General features: G+C 43.8%; 1 protein-coding gene across 1 annotated transcript in view; it reads right to left on the reverse strand.

Annotated features, from left to right (window-relative positions):
* The window catches only part of BRSK2 (BR serine/threonine kinase 2), a 683888-nt gene that overhangs the window by 84611 nt on the left and 575981 nt on the right, over nt 1-23296 (reverse strand). Inside the window, exons 15-16 of the mRNA XM_086957728.1 lie at nt 18151-18211; nt 10216-10423 (exon numbers count right to left, since the gene is read on the reverse strand). Of these exons, the coding sequence (XP_086813854.1) occupies nt 10216-10423; nt 18151-18211 (269 nt within the window). The remainder of the gene's footprint in view (nt 1-10215; nt 10424-18150; nt 18212-23296) is intronic.

Genomic DNA, 23296 nt, shown 5'->3' on the forward strand with positions numbered 1-23296 from the left:
CTATCTGAAGTTTTTACAGTAGCTTTAGCAGGTGGTTTGCTTTGTTTGGGAGGTAAAGGAGAGCGATTTCGGGGATTACTTCCCTTGTCCTGGACATGAGGGTTGTTAACGACCAGAGGGTTTGTGTTCGCTTCCACCCTATTTGCTTTAATCAGGGATTTTGTAGAATAGAAATTGTCTAATGTTATCTGCTCGAAATGGTTTAGCCTATCTGAAGCTTGGCAATTCTATCCTCAATAGGGGTAAGTAGTAGTCTAAACAATTTTTCCAATTCTGGGAGCACATTTGCAAGTGATTCAGCATTTTCTTTACTTGATACATGGGAAACAGTACAAGAATTGTCCACTATATCTTGGCTATCCAAAGATACAAGAATAGTTGGTATTACACTTTCTGTACTTTGAACTTTTTCTATAACAACCTTTCCAATGTTCACGAGTTTATGTAGCTTCCTGAGTTTTTGTGGGGGTCTGACCACCTTTTGGCATTTTTTTACGGAAGCTGGTCGTTTCCTTTTGAACCCGGTTTTAGAATGGGCCAGTGTAACCTGGGGACCAGAGTCAGGGTGCAATGTTGATTGGGATTTACTACCACATGGATTATTTGAATCTGTCACAACACACTTATTTGTTTTATCTGCCTGAACCTCAAAGTGTTCGTATGTAACTGGGAGGTTCACTGATGATAAGGGGGTTACCAAAGTGGGGTAGGCTGGATTTGGAAACTTGTCCGTGGAATTCTTGAGTATTTCTATAGATAATCTACGCTCTGCGCGCTTCTCTGCCAGAGTTAGCTCTTTGTCTATTGTCAAGGAGCGATTAAAAAAGAATTTGTCTAAGGGTCCGATTGCCAGTGGACCAGACTCTGTTGGAAGAGTCATCAAGTGGCTGTTTACAGAGCTTGTATTTGTAGTCGTTGCCATATTGATCACAAAACAATGCAAGAGTGTCTATGTCACTTACTGGGATGGATTATGTATGGCGCTGGTAAGAGGGGTGGCCCAGTCCGGCCTCCTTCGGCCCCTGACGGCCACAGACGGTCCCGCCCTTGTCCCGGGCTTCTCCCGGCGCCCTCCCGCGCGCTCCCGCGACGCGGGAGTCTCAGTCCGTTTTATTCCCTATCAGTGCCAGACGGTGGTTGGTGGACAGGGGGGTGTGGCCAGCGGGGAGAGCAGCCCAGGTGTAAGCAATGGGCGCGCAGGGGCTCCTGGATGCTGGAGTCCCTGCCTGTGCTCGCAGCCCCGCCGGCTCCTCTGCCTGCCCGCTCCTCAGCCGTGTATTCACTACAACCGGCAGCCCCAGGTAGCCAGGCGCTGCGGGACCCGCGAAGCGGGTCCGGCGAGGTGAAGAGACTGGCGTCAAGCGTCCCTGAAGAAAGCACTAGGATCCCACGGAGAGGCACACCCACGTTCAGCAGCACGAGCGACTGCAGAGACGGTTTGCAGGGACTGTACATGTATATGTAGTGGCCTGGGTTTTATTTTGTCTAAAACTAAGTTAATGTTTTTTTCTAGGTTTAAAAAGTATGCTCTGGGGCAAATTAGAAGAAAATGAAACGGATAAAAATTCCATGCTTGCATGCGTCCAACTAAGCGGATTCCCTAGGGGTGACGGAATGGAACACCTAGAGTGCCCTGAGGGCAGCTTTATATTGCCTTTTAAGAATAATGATCAAACATAAGTAAGAAATTACAATTCTGCATACAGATTTAACAATGTTTAACATAAATCCACTCAATTCACCTCACTGGGTCATCCCAAAACAAGGCTAAAAAATAATCTCTGTGGTAGTCTTGTCCTCAGTGTATTACCTTTCCAGGGTACAAGCTAATCGGGGGATCTAGTCATTCCTCCATAAAGTGCGCTATGGCTGATATAGAAATAATAAGATAGTCAAAATGTTATTTTTAAGACAATTTCAGAATTAAATGATCAAATAAATATTTATATAGCTGGTTCAAGAGTGAACCTAGTTTTCAATATTTTAAATATTGAACATTAGGCAACAAGTGAGGCTGAACTTGGAGACAACTTAGGGTTTGGGTTAGTAATGCAGTATCATTGACCTGCTTCAAGGGGCTAGCTGCCTCACTCCCAGGTGCAGAATCAGATTGGTGCCATTGATATAACATGAGGGGACTGCTGATGAATAGACTAATCAAGAGTGGTGCCATCAGTCACAGTCCATCTTCCAAGCATGGCTTCACTGAGGTTGAGGCATTGACTAGTCACACAGTCCGCCATGAGACCCAGTGCGATAAAATAAAAAGTAAGCAAATACTTTGGCATACTCAGATGAAAAAGATTCTTCAAGGATCATGCTCAAGCAGTTATATCAAAGGGGTAAGTGAAATAGATAAAGGTGGCATAACAGAAACCTTCACAAGTACTTCAGTACCTGATTAATAGGAAGGATAGAAAATAAAATTGACTGTGACATTTATGTGATTGTCTGAAACCTGCTTTTATGGGATGAAGGAAAGAAATGGCATCAACCCAACACCATATACGGGTGTTCATACGTTTTGCAAAAACGTTTCAAATAGAATTCAGCAATGAAATGAAATAGTAGGAGCTGGGGAGTGACAGGTTATTTTCTTTCTAAATCAGCAGAATATTAGTGATCACCATTTTCAGGCAAAAGCACCCTGAGCCATAAAGGCATAACGTGCAGTTAAAAGTTGACCAGCATTAGGGTGCTAATTTCAATATTGCATTGGTGCCATATTGCAATATGTGCATGGACCGCCCACCTCCTTCGTGGTTGCAGGATAGCGAAAGGTAACCGTTTTGATGGGAAGATAGGGATTGTCCATTTTATAGGACATAGTTTGTAATCAGGTAGTGAATATTATGTATTTGCAGCAAAAGAACAAGTCAATCATCACAATAACTTAATTGATATTATGCTGTTTTCCTTCTTGTTGGAAAATGGCCCTCTCTGAAGGGTCACCCCAAACGTTTTTCCTTCCTCCTCCTCTTTTTACTGAACTCTTTTTGTTGGCCTTAGGACTCTGAGAATTTTACCACTGCTAACCAGTGCTAAAGTGCATATGCTTCTCCCCTAAACATGATGGCATTGGTGTATAACTAATTTACATATTTGATACTGGTAAGTCCCTTGTAAAGTGGTATACCATATACCCAGGGCATGTGCTTCAAATTCTACTAGTGGGCCTGCAGCACTAATTGTGCCACACACAGATGAAGCATTTCAAACCTGTATCAGGCCTGCCACTGAAGAGACTGTGTGTGTAGTTTACTGCCACTTCTACTTGGCATTTCAAACCAATGGCCAAGCCTTAAAATCCACAACATATAAGTCACCTCTAAGGTAGGCCCTAAGTAACACTAAGGGCAGGGTTATATGTACGTAAAAGGTAGGACAGGTACCTTTCTGATTTGCATATCCTGGTAGTGACAAACAGACTATTTAGTTTTTCCCTACTGGTAGGCCTACTCCTCTCACAGGCTAGCATTGGGAATTCCTTAATACACTTTTAAAGAGAGGAGTAGCTTTTTCATGTTTCATATGTTTGGAATTGAAATGATAAATCCTGCTGACTGGTGATATTGTATTTAACATTACAGTTTTAGAAATGCCACTTTTAGAGAGTGGACATTTCTTTGTGCTTACTGCTCTTTGTGCCTGACCGTCTCTTTCCAATACACGTCTGGGGTGGGTGACAGCTACATTTTGTGCATTACTTACAGACAGCCACAAACACAGGAAGGTGAGGCTCATCTGCATTCTGAGGACTCATCTGCATTTATCTGCATTCTGGGCATTGAGTAATGGGAGGGGTTGACACTTACACTTCAATAGGTAGCGTAATATCCACACATAAAGCACTAATTTAGCCTGGCAGACAGGACTGGGTTGAAAGGGATCCTTGTGCACTTCAGTGAGATGAAGTCACTCCCCAGGCACTTTGGGGTATAAGTATTGGGTCTCTGACCCCCTAAAAACAGACACTTGTTGATCTTTAACTGAACCTCTGTCAGAAGGTTTGCTGTGCTGCCCAAAGGGCTCAACTGGATTGCTTTGCTGGAAGCACTGCTGTTTTGCTTGTTGCCCTGCTGCCTGTTGCTTCCTGACTCTGCTGAAGGAGAGCTGGACTCTGCCTTCCCTCCAAGTGATCTACAAGGGCTTGCTGACTTGCCTCATGTTTTCTGCAGTCTCAGGGACACAAAAAACTTACTACAATCAATCAGGGGTTTATAAAGGGCAGCTACTCACCTGAGAGGGTCTCAAGGCACTAAGGGGGGGGGATGACTCCGTACCGTGCTGGGGTCAACCGAAGAGCCAGGTCAGGATAGCGAAAGTATCCAAACTGAGGCAGTGTGGGAGTTTGCCATAGGCGAAGGGGGAAGGGTAGTTCGTTCCAGGCCTTGGCTACAAGGTAGGAGAAAGACTTCCCTCCCATTCTGGTCTTACAGATGTGTGTGCTGGTGGCCAGAGAGAGGTCAGCTGATCAGAGGTGTCCCTTGGGTGCGTGGAAGGAGAGAAGGTTATTTAGGTATGCTAGACCGATGTTGTGGAGGGACTTGTAATCATGGGTGAGGAGCTTGAAGGTTGTTCTTCTTTTGATGGGGAGCCAGTGTAGATCGCGGAGGTGTTGGGTGATGTGGTGGTGGCGGGTTATGTCTAGGACTAATCTGGCTGCGGCATTCTGGATGGTCTGGAACTTGTGAAGTAGTTTCTTGTTGATTCCGGCGTAGAGAGCATTGTCGTAGTCCTAATCGCCGCTGATGAGGTCAAGCGTGACCATTTTTCTGGATTTTGGTGGGATCCATCTGAATGTTTTTTTAACTATGCGGAGGGTCCTGCTGGAGCTGCTGGACTGTGCCTTCTGTGAGTCCTACCCTTCCCTGAGGTGCCCCCTCCAAGTCCTGGGTCTCAGAAGTGAATGCTGCAGCTGTTTTGCTACAAAACCGATACATCGTCATCACTGCACCGGTCGGAAACGACACATCAACCTTCGACGTCGACGCAGAGGCTGTTCGCATGCACAGCCCAATGCTTGTCCCCATCTACCAGGAGCATCACCAAGTCTTGGGAGGCAATTTTTCCATTACAGGCGGACTAACCTATGTTTTGGTTAGTGTGGAACAAAGCGCACTCTCCTTAAAAAAGTGCTGGTTGTCCCTTGGACTGTAACAGTCTGGGGAAAAATCTGAAAGACTGAGTGTCCTGCCAGCTCATACTATTTGGGTTAATGATGGCTCTCTTCCAACTATCTCTCCCACTTCATACACACGAGGCAGGAGACACAAGATTACTCTGGGTCTCTGGCCACAGCAATGCTCCTTATTTCTTCTGAGGAGTGGGTGGGACTACTTTAGTGCATTAGCCCATCATACACTGGGAGCTCCTCCGATGTAGAGAGGAGTCTAAGTCCAAGCTGTTCAGTTTGAGCTGGTAACAGATAAGGCACCTCTGCTTTGTCACAGCAATAGGGTATAATATGTCCAGCTTTCTGAGCCATGTGTAGCTTTCTCAAAGTTACAGGCGTTTTGGAGAGGGTGGGGGTTAAGAAGGGCTCAGTCACCTAATCCCTACAATGGTATTACCTCTTACACTGCTAACCCTTTGGTCCCATGTTACACTAGGGATCGCTGAGATCCAGTGCAAGATCTAGGCCACCAACACAGACACTGCTAGTGGTGGCTGGTGATGCATTAAAGTGGTGAGGAGTATAATTATTACTTATATTCCTAGCTAGCAAGCACAATATTTTAGAGTGAGGAAAGACTAAAGATGTTTTGCTCAGAGAAACACTCAGGAACATGCATCAACAATGTTTGCGAGCGCAAATTGTGCGATTCACAAAAATCCTCTGTTTGCGCCGGCAAAAAGGGCTTATTTGAAGCATCAACCTGTCAGCCTCTCGCAATTTAAGACATCGCAAACTATTGAGATTTCTTAAATTGCGATTGCATACAAGGAAATGCAAATTGTGATTCCTTAAATGCAATGCATGATGAATTCGCAAATTGCGATTTTTCTAATAGGGGGCCCCAATTACCATCAATTTGTACTTGATGGTAATTTGCAAAAACTTTGAAAAATGCACTAAAGTGCATTTTTCAAAGTTGTAGGTTACACACACAAAGCAAAGGGCATGTGTGGGCGCAACATGTGCAAAGATCAATTTCAGGGGTGCAACAGGGTGTCCTTTTGACACCCTTGAAATTGCATGAACAATTTGCGAGTACCTATTGGTACTCACAAATTGCACATGCAAACTTCCATTCATTCCTATGTTACACCCCACCACTTTAACACTTCAAAGTTCGCTACTGGGCAGGGCGTCAGAACAGGTCCAAAGCGAGCCAGTTCAGCGGTAGGCCACAATCTATACAACAATTTTGTGTCTGGTTAAAAAGGTTGCTGCTGCAAAGGTGTATATTACCCCTGGTCCTCACAGCCTTACTTTGTCAATGCATACTACACATGTGGGAGGCACAGGGCATCTACCTCTTTATGTGGGGCTGGCACCAAGTAGATCAGCCTACTGCCTACTTATCACAAATTCCACTTGAGAGAACACATCATTCCCTTCAAGAAGCTCAGGTATCACATAAGAAAGCTCAGGTGTCACATAAGGGGGACAATGCAGCTCGACTTGATAGGTTTAAGTAATTTAACTTGTTTTCCAAGATTTCCTTGACCTGGGGAGCTCCCTAATAACTATAAGAGTAAGAAAATAGGATAGGTGCTAGCCAACAATTATTTCCCCAAGTGATATGGTTGACACCAGTTTTTATTAAATTCAGGAAGGAGCCGGGCATTTCAGAAGGTGAAACACAATGTCCATTGGTTGGCAGTGTGTGGCATTGAGAGACACTGTGAGCGGAGGAGGCGAGGAGGGATAGCAAGCGATCTCCAAAACATGTTCAGTCACCAGAAGAAGCAGCATTTTGAGGAGACAGGCACTGGGGTGAGGAAATCTCTATTGGGCCAGTCCACGATTTGCGTTTAGGAAACTTATTCCCAAATTGTTTGGACAGGATTTTTTTGTCACTATTGGACTCTTCATTGGGAGATGAATTCACTATAATTCATTCGCTATATCACATGGAAATAATATTGCATCCACTACAAAAAAAACTAACAATTTATTGTAAGGCATGCATACAATTACTATTCCACTAATACTTAACTCCCAAGATACCTACGAATAGAGTTAGGAATAATAAGCATGTCCATAGCTTACAAAGTAGTGGTAGGTCAATGTGGTGGATGTAATATTACTTATTGCAGGTTGATATCAACAACCTTGATATAGCGTCCTGCAACTTTGACAGGAGACTCCTAAGAGGCTATTTTAGAATCATTTGACCATGTCAACATAGCTTCAGGCATGTTTAGTGCCAGAAGCTAAGCATTGCTGCAAACTTCAGGGCATATTTACAAGCCCATATCACAACAGGAACGTCACTTTTTATGATGTTCTTATGGCGATAAATCCTTTTCCTTATTTACAAACCGGGGTTAAGCCACTTCACGTGGTTTAATGCCGCATTGTAAATAAGGTCCCTTTCACGCTACACTTAGCGTGAAAGGGGCAGGCAAAGGGTGTTGCAGTGGGTGTTCTGCGGCAACACCCATTGATTGTGATACTGCCCCCTATTTACAAGGGTGGCATAAATAGGAGGTAGTGCAAAAATTAAGACCAAGGAAAACCTGAAGAAAAGAGGAGACATGCTTAATTTCTCCATGTTGTTGCTGTTTCTATGTGTGCTGCATTGGGCAGCACACATAGAAATAGCAAATCGCCATGAATGATTGTTCAAGTGCATTAAGGTGTCCCTTCCTGCACATAAGCAATCATTTAAAAAATGACGATTTGCAACAAATGTGTGTGCTGCTCAATGCAGCACACATAGAAGTTACAATTTGCCATTCTGGATTGTTTATGTGCAGGAAGGGACACTTTCCTACATATAAACAATCATTCCCCCCCCAGTGCAAGCACTTTTGCACTTTGGTGCAAGGGTGCCTGTGTTAGCAGTTACATTTAGTGCCAGCACTAGGAGAATCGCGGGAGTTCACTGCATTCTTGTGAATCTGGTGCATTCCTGCATTTTCAGAATGGCAAAGTGTGGCGAAAGCAATGTTTGCTTAACGCCACGCTTCAGCATTTCCTTGTGAATATGCCCCTCCATTTCCTCCATTGGCCTTCTTTGAGGTAGTTACTATTATGCCAAGAAAAGGGAAGGTTTTTGACTCAGTTGTAGGTGGACGCACTGCCAGTTTGTACGCATATGATTCTGTATATTATGAATATCCTAGGTGCTGTTCGGCGAGTGGACAAACCTAAACCACTCACTAGAGTAGAAACAACTACTGCTATATGCTATACAAGTTGCCGGAGCACTCTCATACGAGTATACAGATTGTTCAGTAACAATTTACAAATCTCAAAAACCAATTATGACAGAAGTAACAAGAGATCCAAAGATGAGTGATTCTTGGAGTCTTTAATGGAGATTACAGCCAGCCGACACGTGTTTCATCGCCTTCGCGATTCATCAGGGCTAGAAGGCCGTATCAACGTCAAAAAGGTCGCTTAGCTGGTGATAATTCCGACCCAGCCGGGCCCGTGACCTAGTAGAGCTGGTTCGTGTGCGTCCAGCAGCAATCTATAGTCTTGTTTATAAATAAAGTAAAGTCGTATTGTAATAGGCTCGGAGGTGACCCGATAAAGTTCCTTACGTATGTGATTATCTTTATCAGAAAAATGCTCTATCTTTTAAGAGATTCGTGGATGTCCGGTTCGGGTCCAATAATCAAAGTATTTGAAGCCGTGTGTTGGCTTCTCCAGCGCGTTCGGCGGGTACGCCTCCTCCGAGCTCAGTTCCTGTTTGGAGCCAATTTCAGAGTGAACTACCACAGAGGTAAAAAAATGAAAATGCAGGAGTTCTACCAGGAGAACGCCCAGGATTCGCACTAATGCATATCATTTTGAAGACCTTCGACTACCGAGCAACCAACCTCTATTCTTGTCTTTCTCGAAACCTAAGGGTTCCTGGTCCAATCTCACGCGCATAGGACCATACAAATACAGAGTAACCAGGTTCAAACATAGACACCACTATGCCATGCAAGATATTAGCCGGAGGCACCCGGCGTGTGCCTCCGGATCTATGGGTTTGATATTCCAATGCTTCTTAGTAAGTTCAAGTCAAAAGCTTAAATTATTTAAATGAATAATGTAGATATGGAATGAACTAAGACACCTTAAGGATGTTAGTTATCCTTCCCTTTCATATAAGTTTCCAGATGCCTCACTCCACTTTTTGTAGCTTTGCATCGACCTGTTTAGCAGCCAGATAACAGGGCTAAACCTGTCACCCCTGCACCTCCACATCTGTGCGCCCCATTCCCTTTGCCACGCCGTCCTATGTTATAAACATATCACCCTTTCTCTGGAAGACAGCATACAAAATGAGGGTCATTCATTCACAGTTCACGACGTGCCTTTCTTGCAGATTGCTAGCTATCTGCAATTTCAAAACGAGGGTTGGCTCCAAAATCTTCTGGAAAAAGTATCCTGTGAAGAATATGTTTTGATTTAGAGCATGGGAAGATAATTACGCTTTGACAATTACGTGCAGGAGGAGAATAAAGAGGAATCAGAAGAAAGGCCTGTGAAACTGTAAAAAAAAACTAGTGAGGATCTTCCCAGAAATTCAATGAATTTTTGTTTTTGTTTACAACATTTCAATTTAATGTAACAGTGGCACAGGAGACAAGGATGTTGCCTAAATTGCTTGAGGCTCCATTGCACAATATACTGATCAATATGTCGTCTGGACAGGGAAAGATATTCTTATGTAACAGAAATGGAGCCAGGGGAGTTAACTTTATTCAAGTTGAGTAATTTACAAGTCTCGTTCAACTTTTCACAGACACAAGTCACTTCATCTCCATCCATACATGACTCACCCTTCCTCCACGTGCTCCTCTTACTAAAGTCCAAAACATACAAGTCTCTCCTTTTGACTCCGTTCTCTTGACCTCATCAAACGTACCAATATCATCAATTCGAGCCCCATCCCTTTGTTGATCTTACTTGCGCACAAACTTGAACCCCACAACTTCTGCCCATTATCTCCTTCACTCAGTTTGTCTGATGATTTTTCCTGAAACACCTGACATAGCATTGAAGCAATAAAGGCAAGACTTACACCGCAATTTCAAACTTACCCTGTAATTTCCGGCGGTGGAAGCGTGGTGACCCAAGGAAGCTGTTCTTGATGGAGTTGAGTCGCGTCCTCCATGGCATGCCTCCGATGCTTGGACTGGAAGGTGGTGTTGGGTTCGGCGTGCCTGCCGGGCTTTCCTTGGGTGTGTGCACTGGTGTCCCTTTGGGAGTGGGAAGGGGACTTCCCCTTGGAGAATGGTGAGGGGTGACCTGTATTGTAGGAATAGATTTGGTATGCCCATCATTACTATAAGGTGATAACCGAATCGGAGACATGGGGCTAGTGTGCGCCGCTGGAACAGTAATTTTGGGGCTGAAGTTTGCTGTGTTGGCAGGCAGACGGTTATGTGCATTTTGCGAGGGCGTGCTCCGTGAAGGCGAGGCATTGGAGCGACTGGCAGGAAGCGGGTTGGATTTGGTTGACTGGATAGGCTTCTCGGCCAGCTTGTTCTTGGATGGCAGGGTCTGCGTCTTTGGATTAGGCGACATCCCCTGCATTGGCTGGAGATTGTTGCCTTGCCTCGTGTTTCTACAGGCATCAGCATCCAAGGTCACCTGAGGGCGGGGGGGAAAAGGGTGGTTGGGATTCTGAGGGGGGATGAAGAACTTTCTGATAGGCTAGGAGACAAAACGCAAAGAGGGACGAGGAGAAAGAGAGAGAACCCATGCATATCTCAAGTATGTGTGCAGTCAACCAGTGAAGACGCATGCACGTAGAGAAGCATTTGTGCAATACCACAATGATGCAAACACATCCACAGGATGGGAAGAGGAATGTGACCATTAAGGATGGAGTGGGAGACAATCAAAAGTTGGGTGATGTGGGGAATGATTGCAAAGGAACAAGAACAAAAAAAAAGAACAAAAAAACAAGAGACATGCAGTTAGCTGGGAAATGCAGCAAATTCTGACAACAGATTCAACAATAGCAGCAGCAGCAGCAGCCAAACCCACAATGATCACCAGAACGACCCAAAACGGACAGGCAAATCAAAAGATGTGCGGTGATAGGGGCATTACAAGCAGCAAAAGCGTGATCCACATCTGACACGAAGCCAATGAAGATACATGTGAAGATGCTTAGGTGGGAGGCGAGAGGTTCGTCTAATAGAGAGCAGAAGCATCTACCTTTCAGCCCTTCATTGTCTTGTAAGAGGAAGTGACATCACTGACACGATGTGAACATCAACCGCCATTTTGAGTCTGCCCTTTCTGGGTGATAACATGACTTCCTCACATGAAAAACAGTCCAGTTTCTAATTGGCGATTTTTTATGAAAACAATTTAGATATGCTTTCCAAAGTCGAAATAAAGTATGAATAAGTAAAACCCAAAGTTCGAGTTTGACATTTTTTCAGACCTCTTCATGTCTTTCCAGTATTTGATGCATGGAAATTTCTTTGGATTTCCTAACAAATTAACGAGTCACGGTAGAGCCTTTTATGAAGCCTTGATAGTCATTTTATACATTTTCCGTCTGCTTACGACGCAAATGTGCAACTATAATTCTACGAAAATTTAAAAACTCCTTGACTACCATAACTAGCCCTCAGGCATCAGATAGCCTTCTGATAGGCTTGCAGATAGGCTTCTGCTACTTGGTCACTGGTGTAAGCAGTCAGTTCTCACCTTCAGGCCACCTTGACCAGCAAGGTGCACAGGCCGTGAGGACCATACCAGCATTTACACACCAGAACCAGCAGAATGCAGCTGCCCAAAAGGGATTTCACTGAATATGTTTCCTCAACGGCATGCACCCTCACCAATGACGTAAATGATTTGTAAAAATCTTAATGTATGGAACGAAAATGTAATCCTTCCTCCCTGATAATAAGACACAGACAATGAGAAATCAAAAACGTGCCTGTAAGCTCCAGGGTGGAAAGATTACGCAAAATGTATATGCATCAACTGTAAACCGTAATGTAAATCCTCAGGCAACCAATCTCTTTACTTTACATATGCAGTATTCAATAATCAACAGAGCTCTCAATGTTAGAAAAAAGATACAACATATTGTACTATCAATACTCGAAGGATATAGTCACATGGCATTCATAAAAACGTATAAAAATAAATACAGCTCTAAAAATGTATATATATATATATATATATATATATTTATGTATGTCATGTGAATATATCCTTTAATATTGATAATAAAGCAAATATTTTTGTATATTTTTTCTGTTTTCTAACATGTATGTGTTGTGGAGCTCTGATGATTATGGAATAACTTGAAAAGTAAAGAGAATGGTTGCCTGAGGATTTACATTAGAGTTGTCTTTTCCCTGCTTCAGGAACCTTTTGTTGCTCAGGGGGCCCCTTTATATGCACTATGTTTCAGCTGTGGCCCTTGTCTACCTAGTGACCAAGTAGGGCAATGACCACACCTTTCCTGCTAGACCTTTCATTACAGCATTCAAGGTGATGAGCTTTGCAGCAGATTCGCTGGAAATGCATCAGTGTCAGCACTCAGGAACTACCTTAGGAAGCCGATTTCCTATTTGCTACGCCCTTTGATCTGGTGGTGCTACGGTGATGTTTATCATCATCCTAAATTCCCAAGTGATTTAGATGAATTATTTGGGGAAATCTGTGACGGAAGGAGTATTCAAAACAATGATGTAACACATAAAATAACCTGGGCTGCTCTATTCAACTACCGGAAGCACACTCCCAGCCTTATTCGGGGCGTTCTATAATCTGATTATTGTAACCATGACTACGTGCTTTTTACATTTTAGCACCTAACCTCAGGTCTAATAATATCTTGAGAAACAGACCCATTGTGCACTAGCACACAGGCCCCCTAGGGAAGGTGAGCTGCCAGATTACAGATCTCTACCTGAGGTTGAGCCCAAGAAGGGAAGTAGGTCTTCTGGGTGAAGCAGACTTGACCCATCATGCCTGTTTTGGTAACGTGTAGAAACTAGGGCTGGACTGGTCATTGCGGGCATCGGGTGTTCCCCTGCAAGGCTGGAAGGGTGAGGGCCGGTTTTGCAGCAGTGGGGGCTGATTTTGCAATATCAGCCCCCAGTAACAAAAGCAGCAGTGCTTCACACTTGCACGTCGTCACCCTTGACACCCCCAACCAACCCCCCCACCTGGAGCTCGTTGGCCAAAATTGCCAGGGCTGCTTTGGGTTCCCAGTCTGGCCCTGAATGCAACTCGACATGAGTGTCACCAGGAGGAAGTAGTGATTGAGTAACCCAGTGAACAGCACTGGAACTTTTCTGAGCCTCTCTGGACTTGTTTGGAATTGGGATGAAGACCATTACTTTGATGATGGTGTCATTGGCCTTGAGGAGGTCTGAAGAATTTCAAAACTCGAAGTCTGTGTTATGACAATGGAGGCCAAATAGGCACGACTCGCCTAAACAGGCATTCTCTGCAGCAATGTGAAGGAAGCCACTTCAACCCTGCTCAAGGATCTCTGACGAGGATCAGAGAAATGTTAATGCGCGCATTTTGTCACATATCTTTCTCATACTTTGGTAGTCTCCATTGGTCTTTCTCTGTCTTGTTATGCGCTATTCAGGGTGCAAATATAGGGGTTCGAGGTGGAAAAACTAAGGAAGATTTACTCTCTGCTCACACTATCTTAAAAACATGGGAGTATGAATCCTGCTGTAATCTGCAGGTGCCTTGTAGCCACCATCCATTGTCCATGTTGGTGTGCACCCTCACTGTAGTGCGTTCACTAGACTGAATATAGCTGAAATGTGTTACATAGTGTTGTACCCTTAGCTAATATGTGGCTGAAATCAGAGTCCAATCGATATATAATGAACCAACGCCCTTAGAAGCCACACTAATGGGATATTGGGTGATATACAAGTGCTACTTAACAATAAGAACAATAATAAGAAATCAGTGTAGGAAGCACACCATCTCTTGGCAAAAATGCCTACCACTAACTAGCAATGTTTAAGCAGCTTTAAATGAGTAAAAACACCTTATCATTTGACACTCCATCAATGTATTAGAAAACAAAATGCCAATATTTACCCACTCAGGTTTAGGAAATGAGACAACTATCTGCCAGCAGAAAATGCACTAAACAATCAGCGAGTCATCCGTTTAACACAACCAACCCATCAATAATCTGCCACACGAGGCAAATGAGTATTTCATCCACTGGATCCATAACATGAGAAAATCTATCGAGCAAAACACAAGTGAGCAAAGAGTAATCCATTATCAAACACTTCACCTGACAGAAAATGCAAGAGCAAAACAACAAAACAACCAGCTTTACGGACCTGGTATTCACGCTTTGTAAGGTGAAAAATAGACATGGCATCTCCATATTTGTCATCGCAAAATGACAGTGACGTGGTCAAGTTGGAACATGAAATGAATGTTAAATAATGTAGTTAATGGGCCTGATTTCATGCAGCCTACAAAACAGAAACCTTGGGCCAGATGCACAAAGCTATTTAGCAGTTGTAAACCATCCTATTCGCTCAATCACAGGATTTGAGATAGCTAAATGTCTGCAGTTTCATATATAAGTATATATTAAGCACAGACTTGGTGATCTGCTGACCCCAGAAGGTCACCATTCCTGTGATGGCCACCAGTTGCAATTTGCGACCTACCACATGAATAGTAAAGAGGTAGGTTGGGTCTGACCCATTCAGAACACGAAACTTGCAGACTGTCCTGTTAGTTCATAGGTCACTTTACCAAATTCTATGTGATTTGTACAAAGGAGGTGCACAAATTGGGAGCACTTTTGCGAAAGGAATGTTCATGCATCTGGCTCCTGGCCTCTTATGACAGCTCACCAGAGATCTGATAAGAGTGTTCGAACATCTTGAAAAAAGATCCTAACCACTCACAAAGTCGACATTTTTGCACAATGGTTTGCAGCATGTCAAACAACTAATGCCAAGTACAACATGCACTTAGTAGATGAAAGGAGTATCCCAAATAGCCTGCAGTCACAAACATTTAACATCACCCACGATTTTTCTACACAAGAGCACTGTGAGATGCCCATAGCAGAAAGAGGATCGTTTTAAAATAAGAAAAATAATTTATATCTAACTCATCACTCATAAAATATCCAAACGCAAACATTGTGTTTGTTAAAAGCAACAGCCAATTGCCAAACAGCGAGGGAAACTATGCAAAACCGTTAAAAAAAGAATTTAACAAACTCTCATCCAACAGCAAAGACGAGCATTACTAATCTGCTGTCTATACTCAAATAGCCCATTGGTAATCTGTGATCTCAAACTAAACTAATTCATTGACATCGAGGAAATATGTCAATACACATTTACTATCATCAGGTACACTTGACTAACTCATTGCTAGCTTCACATCCAAAGATAAGCAAATTTATTAACCAGCTATCATCTAAAAAAGTGTGAAATGACAACTAAATCGTTTCTGCAACAACAGAGGTTAGTCGTACCCGGCACTCCTTCACAACATCAACTCTCAAGTCGCTTCTTTTTCTTAAGTCGGGAGCATCTGCTGCTTCCTTTCTTCCTCAAAACCCTTCTGCCCTGAAGATGGGTGTCCTGCAGCATCTACTGCCATCTACTTGGATGCAACGTGACCCTATCAGCACTGCTCTAAAATTGTGCATGTACGAAAGTGATTGGAAGAAATGCAGGCCAAGCCAGAGCTCTGGGGGAGGCAGGACAGGCGGTGGGGGCGAGAGGTGGGAATGATTTGGGCAGCACTGGTTTGGGCAGCGTGCAGATGGCGAGAGCAGGACTGTTGCTAGCAGAAGCACACACAAAGCAGGTGAGTGGGTGGAAAATGGGCGCAGAGTCTCTCCTTCTCCCCCAATAAGGGAAGAGTGGGCGTGCCAGTCTAAATCCCACCTTAACCACGTGAGCACCGGATATGTGGCCAGGAGTCTTCAGCAGCAAGACTTTCCAAGGGGAGCTGTTGTTTCCTAAAAGGAAATGGTGCTGGGGGCCTGGGCATCATTACATAATGACATGGCTCACTGCTTTACTCTCTCAGAACAATGCACTCCATTTAAACTTGCGCTCTTCACCACCCATCAAACACCGGGCCTTATTTATGAGGCCTTGCAACACTTTTGTGCCACCGTTGCATCACTTTTTGTGATGCACCAGCGGCGTAAAAAATGCGCCATACTGCGCCCTTTTTACAAAGTGACGCATCTAAACAGATGCGTCACTTAATAAAGCCCTGCGCTACATTATACCCGCTTCAGGTACAATGTATGCAGAGTGGGCGTTCCCCCGCAAAAAGCCTCGTACAAGTGGCGCAGTGAATTCTATCAGATTTCACTGCACCACTTCTATGACACACTTCATTAAAATCTTATGCCTGCCTCACAGCAGCCGTAAAACTGACGCAGGTGCATTTAACATGGGTCTTGCCCATATGTAATGATCCATTGCTGAAGTTGCGTGGCTTTTGCGACACACCCCAGTAATGCGTCATTACTGCACCTACAGATACGTCAGAAATACTGACGTATCTGTAACTCCTTGTGACATGGAGTGCCGTGCATTAATTACAGCACATCCATCGTGTCGCAAGGAGGACGCAGTGAAAACTGTTGCATCCTTTTTAAGCAGAGATGTGACAGTTTTTTTTATAAATGAGGCCCTTAATCTTTCTATCTCTCTGCACCAGTCCCCACCCCTTACTTGTTTCTTCTTTCAGTTGTGAATTCATCCGCGTTATATATTGTCTCTCTGTTGTGCACATGGTTATCTTTTCTCCCATAAGACCAACTTTATATCTACAAACATTGTTCACCTCAACCGCACAGCTTCTTGTGACATAAGGAGCCGGAGAGCATGTTAACTGTGCATCTTTTGATTTCTATACACTCAATTCCCTCAAAACTAAACACCTAATCTATTATTCATGACCCCTCCCCCCTAATCTTACCCAATCACATACTGACTCAGGAATTCTGCTGTCAATCATTCTCATGCCAACATATATAAGCACATGTTGCTCCTTACTCCCGCTCCTAAAAAGGGTGAGGACTTATGCGGCAGCACACCATATGGATTCATATATATACTGTGGATATGGTTCAATGTGAATGAATGAAACAGTCAATTTGCTCCATCCAGAGTGCTTCAGCGGGTTCAAAGAATACTGTAGTTACTGATACTAAGAGGGTTAAGTATAGGCAGAAAGAGGTACTGCCTAAGTCTCTGAAGGGAACTATAAATGAGGTTAGCAGTGACTCCTTGTGGCCATTCAATGTATGGCAATGGCTGAGGTCTGTAGAACAGTACAATAGCAGTGTTGCACAGGGACGTTCAGTGGACAATCTTTGTATGACATGGGCTGAGGTCTTGGCGGGGTCTGCTTCTAGGACCACTGTCATTTTCATGTTCTAACTCTGACAAGGAGGTGAGAGGCGTAATCAAGTGGCCAGAAAATGTCCACCACAGCTAAAATTCCATTTCAGAGGTGCCTTCCGTTTAAGCAAATTGGCGTGATCTTGGCATAGTAGATGCATGGCTTACGGGCAGATGTACAAAAGGGTCTTGTTTGAACCATCAGGGCTGGAAAGGACTACTGCAAGTGGGGCGGGAAAGAGGGTGACCCTTGTAGGGCAGTTTCAGGAGGCTGCACGCTGCTGAAGGGGTTTGGGTTAGGTAAAAAAAAGGATTGTTTGGCAATGATGAAAGAGAAAATTTGATATTTTCTGCAACCACAGATGTACCAACAGACTGACATCCCAGAGATACCTGTGGGATTGGGATAAAGTATGACAAGATCCTCTGCCCCTGCTGTATAGACCCACAAAAGTCCCATCGGTGATCATTTAATTTACTTTCAAACACAACCCCCACCCTTCTTTCCATCCAAAAGCAATGTGATGGGATAGAGAGTATTCTTAGTGAGAGGTTAATGACAGTCACCTGGGGACTGGGAGGCAATGTGTCTGATGGAGCCTCAACGTCACTTACCCGTGGGCTACTGAGTGGGCTGGTGGAAAGGCCGGAGGAGGCTCCACTGATGGACCGCGACCTGTGGGGACACAATAAAAAAGGAGTCCTGAGAAGCTGCTGCAGGTTGAGAGTTAGACTTTACAGGAGAAGAAGCCAAAGGGCGGAGCTGGAAGGATCAATGGCCGAAAGGCACAGAGGTGCAAGACAGGAGGTTACTGGGGAGGCGTCAGAAATGGATGATCGACCACCTAACCCATGTTAAAGTAGGCCAACCAAACAACCACTAAACAGAATCTGTTTCCAACATTAACCAATTACAAGCGATAAAACGGAAGGGAGAGAAATTCAATATCTTGTCAAAGTTCACTCAGTGCTTGCGTACATCTTGGACATATCACATGCAAAGCTATAGCCACTAAATTGCAAGTCCTCCCAATGTATTCAAGAAGCAGTAATTCACTGAATCACTGCTGTCACTCAGTGGAGAAGAGCCTGCCTCACTCACACATCACATGGTTGGAAGCACTAGGTTCTGAAGTCTGTGTTTTTCCATCACTGAATAAGCTGAGTGCCAGGACTACGAGTGATTTCTCTAGAATGAGGAATAACATGCTGATCGAGGACTACAAGGTCAAATTCTATACAGCACCAAATCATCTTCACACATTTACCATCAGATTGGACCAGGTGGTAAATGTCGAGGGAACTTTTTCATTGAACGTGGGGATGCTGAGGGTGTCAGGAGGGGAGCGTTTTTTTCACTTAAATCCAGGGCTCGAATCGGGGTACCACGCTGGTGGACGGCATCCCCCCACTTATTTTACCGGGTGGAAGCCGTCCCCCCTGCCAAACAGCTGGACTTCACTCTTTGGCCTCTCTGGGACGAGGAGCTCAGAGCTCACAGCACGCTGCTCACGCGCTGACTTCTCAGATGCAATCACATCTAAGGGGTGAGCGCGGGGGGGCAATGAGCCCGATGGTGCAAGCCACTTTTTGTGACGTCACTTCCTGTTGTGACTTCACTTCCGCTGACAGCATCCAACCACTTCTTTTTTTAGGATTTGTGCCCTGGTTAAATCAGAAGGATCTTTTCCGCTCTGCATCCTGAACAAGAGGGTGGGCGGGGCCATTTCTGCAGCGCCCACAGCCCCTTCATCTCCTCACGTTTCCAAGTACAGTGTACCAGGTGCAGGAATGATCAGCCTGGAGTTTAAGAACCCCCTAACTCAGGACCAGGGGCACCAGAAACCTTGTAGCTGCCCAGAGCAACATCCTCCCCCATCTCCGGGGGATACCGCTCCAGACAGCTCGTAATGAGGGCCTAAGTGTAGAGATCATCTGAAAAGGAACCTGAGTCTCCACAGCTTTTTCTTAGGAGAAAAGTGTACCCCAGAACTTTAAATGTTATGGAAAATACCACATAGAAAGGATATCTTACATTCAGTTCATATCAGAGATATGTTGGCCAGCCGCAGTCTCGCTAACTGCATATCTATCAGAAGACTTTAACTGATCGTTATCAATTTGTGATCGGACGCAAATAGTTTAGAATCAATTTATCATTTTCAACTGAAATAAACAACTAACAATAGCAATACTGTCTATGTTTACTAAGTTATCAGTGAAAAAATATGCATATGAGTAGTACAAATAGGGATGAATGTGTTCATGAGGAAGGATGTGGATTGTATGAATATATAATATTGAAATTATGAAAAATTGTAATACAGAATGCCCAAGATGGAGGAATATTTAGACTTCATCCGCCTTGCCAGTGCATGTTCACTTTTCCTGCAATTTAGGTATGACGTTCTACTGATGGTCGCGTTTACCTCAACATGGCCTTCAGCACAGGACAGGTCTACTCTGTACGGCATGTATGTTTGCTAATAAGAGCGAAGAGCATTTATTATTATTTTGTGCAAAATATTCTGCACCGAGAGCCAGGTGGATAGCACCCATGTGACGCCTTCTGTTTTTGACAAACTGCGTGAATGCTCTTAGAATTTGTAAATGTGACCCCACTACGGTGATAGTGTTTGCGGTCTATGAATTTTTGTTTGCTGCTTAGTCAATTAGACAAAAATCGACTGCCACCCTACCTATGATTAATAGAAATTAACTGTTGCACGTGTGTCCTTCTAATTTCCTCTTTGAACCCATTTTGGGTTGTATGTTATGGTTGTTGAGAAAGAGTATATTGACGTATGATATTTTACCGATTTTATCTCGAGGTAATTATTGTTCTATATGTGTCTATTTATAGGTGATGCGCTTATCAATTAATTGTATTTTGTATGAAAAAGTATTGCACGTTAAATGTTTAATTTGTAATTGTAGATGAACTACTATGATCGATATGACAATAAGCGAGAGAGAAATAAATACAACAATCTAATGTGAATTTTGAAAATTGTGCTAATTTGTGAAATGCTTTTAAAATGCCATCGGAAAAAATATGATAGCCTTAATGTAAGCTTGAAAATTGACATTTAAATCAAAAGTGGTAATTTGGTTAAAAAAATACTCATCTTCAATCACACATAAAAAACACATCAGGTAAACTTTGGCATTGTTCACTTCTAAAAGGGTTGTAGTCGGAAATACCTATAATGTTAAAGACAGTCTCACCATGAATCACAGTTTTACTATATATATCAGAAAGGAGGATGCGATTGTGGTAATGCCGCCTATACGATTGTGCACTACATTTGCTGTACAATCTTAGCATTCTTGCTCTGAATCCACTATGTTTCACATTTAAATGTTCTCCCTGGAACATTCACTGGCTCACTCAATGAAGCTGTAAATATACAGACACAGAACGTGATAAAAATGACGGTGCCTCAGCGTAACAAGTTGTATTTATCGCACCCGTAAAAAGATGTATTCCCCCTGGTTCGGAATTCAGAGGGTGCGATAAATAAAACTTCTAATGAGTTTCCGCATCAGGTTTGACCTGCAAACATTTATCCCCCTGGGCTGAAATCCAAGGGCTCCGAAAATTCCGACCCACTCGTAACTCGTAATTGCAACACCCGTGCACACAGTTGTATGGCTGTCGAATTTAGCGGAGCACTTGTAATCGAAGTCATTAATGTGGCATTCACTACAATAACACATCATTCTCAATCCAAGATGGTCTCTAGTCTCCTCGCAGTCCATTAACATTCTCAAAGGTCCCTTCAGACCAGGGCCTTACTGTCAGGGCCGTTCAATACCAGCCATCGATCTGGGCACGAATCCTCACTCCGGGCTTCAAGACAAATATTTATCATGTCCATTCATCTCTAAGGAGATACAAATCTAAAAGCAGGGCAGCTGTCTCTAGAAAAGACACACAGTGAGCTAAAATAGGGAAATATTCTTTTCAGAGCGAGTTCACGTGCCTCTCACAGTGCCAATGAGAAGTTTTGGCACCAAGCCCAATGACAACAAAGCCATTCCTTGGATGAGAAGACTAACACTCTTTACCCACCCTCCCCTAAGTCTGCAGGGATATAGAAGGATGGCTCCCACAGTGATTGGGGTGTTGATGAACCAGCCACTATGCATCTTGTCAATGAAGACAATCATGGAGCGACACTGAAGGCAATCATGGAGCGAGGAAAGTAAGCGCTGTACGCCTTGCGAGAGTTAATTCCACCATCTTTCATGTGAGCCTTGCTCTGAAGGCGGCACAGAGAAGGTTGTCATGGTGCCATAAATGCAGACAGCTGAGAAATAGGGTGGATCCACCAGGAATCACTCCCCAAAAAGTTCATTTTGGACCTGAATGTCTGGTGAACAAAGGCAAGTGTGGTGTTAATTTGTAAAATAAATAAATACATAAAAAAGAATTGCTTTTTCCCGTGGCTTTTCTTAGAACAAAGACCACCAGCACTGCTAAATACCAGCAATGGAGAATACGAAGGATGCCCAGCCGTGATTCTACCTCATGAATCTTTCCTCCACCAACCTATTCTTCTTGTCAAAGATTGGTGATGAAAAATAAGGCACCTCACCAAAAAATGAGTTGTGTTGCCAATCATCTAGAACCACCAGCACAAATTAGGTGCGAGGTAGGAGCTATACTTGAGACAGCTTAGCTGTCCACCTATTGTCTAAACAATTAAGAAAAGCTGGAGATTGAGGGGACAGTTTTGTAGTTAAGGACAGCATTAGAAGAAAAAGTTTCTTGTCCAGATACAAGACACCCATTCACAAACTGAGCCCCTACAGATTCACAGACAGATAGTGCCGACTCACTTCTGATGCGTTTAATACTCCATCTTGGTGAGGCCATTTTAGTCCCCCCACTCAGTATACTTCTCTGATGTGTGTGAAAGGGGAGAAATGGTGAGTGGAGAAGTTATCTCCCAGTAGTCTGGGAGGAACCCAAGGGACAAGGAAAAAGTCTGCCCATTCATTCTTGTCCACCTTGACACTGTTTTAACATCAACACTTTTCCATCTACACTGCCTGAGGCTGACGCTCTACCATTGCAGACCAATGTCACCCACCTAAAAGTTCCCTCTAACATTTATTGCTTCTTGCTGTTCTACCATCCCACTGGGTTTATCATTTTCTCGCATCTCCTTAGCCATGGCTATGCAGTAGAGGGTCCTCTTTAATACTGAAATGTGCCCTTAGTGAAACGTGCTTTCATCCTGTTCTGGGCCAGGCTGATCCCCTTTGTGAAGTGCTCTAAGAAGGACACAGACTTCTAATGCAATTCCTTGCCTCACCAGCCGTAGAAGCAGGCTGAGAAAAAAGGGACAAGAGAGTAAGAAAAGACAACTTTATAGGTAAGCATGTGCCCAAGAAAGGTTTAGTGGGCGAATGCAAAAACCTAGCAGGACCAGGTCAATTCAATCAAAACGATCAGGATGGTTGGCAAAAACACCTACCACTGACAAACGTTTCCCAAACCACAGTATTGTGGTGGTAGTACAACAATAAATTACCACCGCTGGTGGGACTGCTAAGGTGTCACAAATATTGTTCTAGATGGGTTGAGAAAGCAGAAAACACATGCCACGTACTAGTATTCACAGAGAGGCCGCGTTTCTGAAGATTGGTGTGTTTTTCATGGACGAGCCTATAAAGGCCTCGTTTAGGACCATGGCAGCTCTGAGCCCAGGCAGGTAAACAAAGGAAAGAACTGCTAGGCAACAAGGCCTAC

The sequence above is a fragment of the Lissotriton vulgaris genome, chromosome 2_1 (genome assembly GCF_964263255.1).
Source record: "Lissotriton vulgaris chromosome 2_1, aLisVul1.2, whole genome shotgun sequence".
Taxonomy (NCBI): Eukaryota; Metazoa; Chordata; class Amphibia; order Caudata; family Salamandridae; genus Lissotriton; species Lissotriton vulgaris.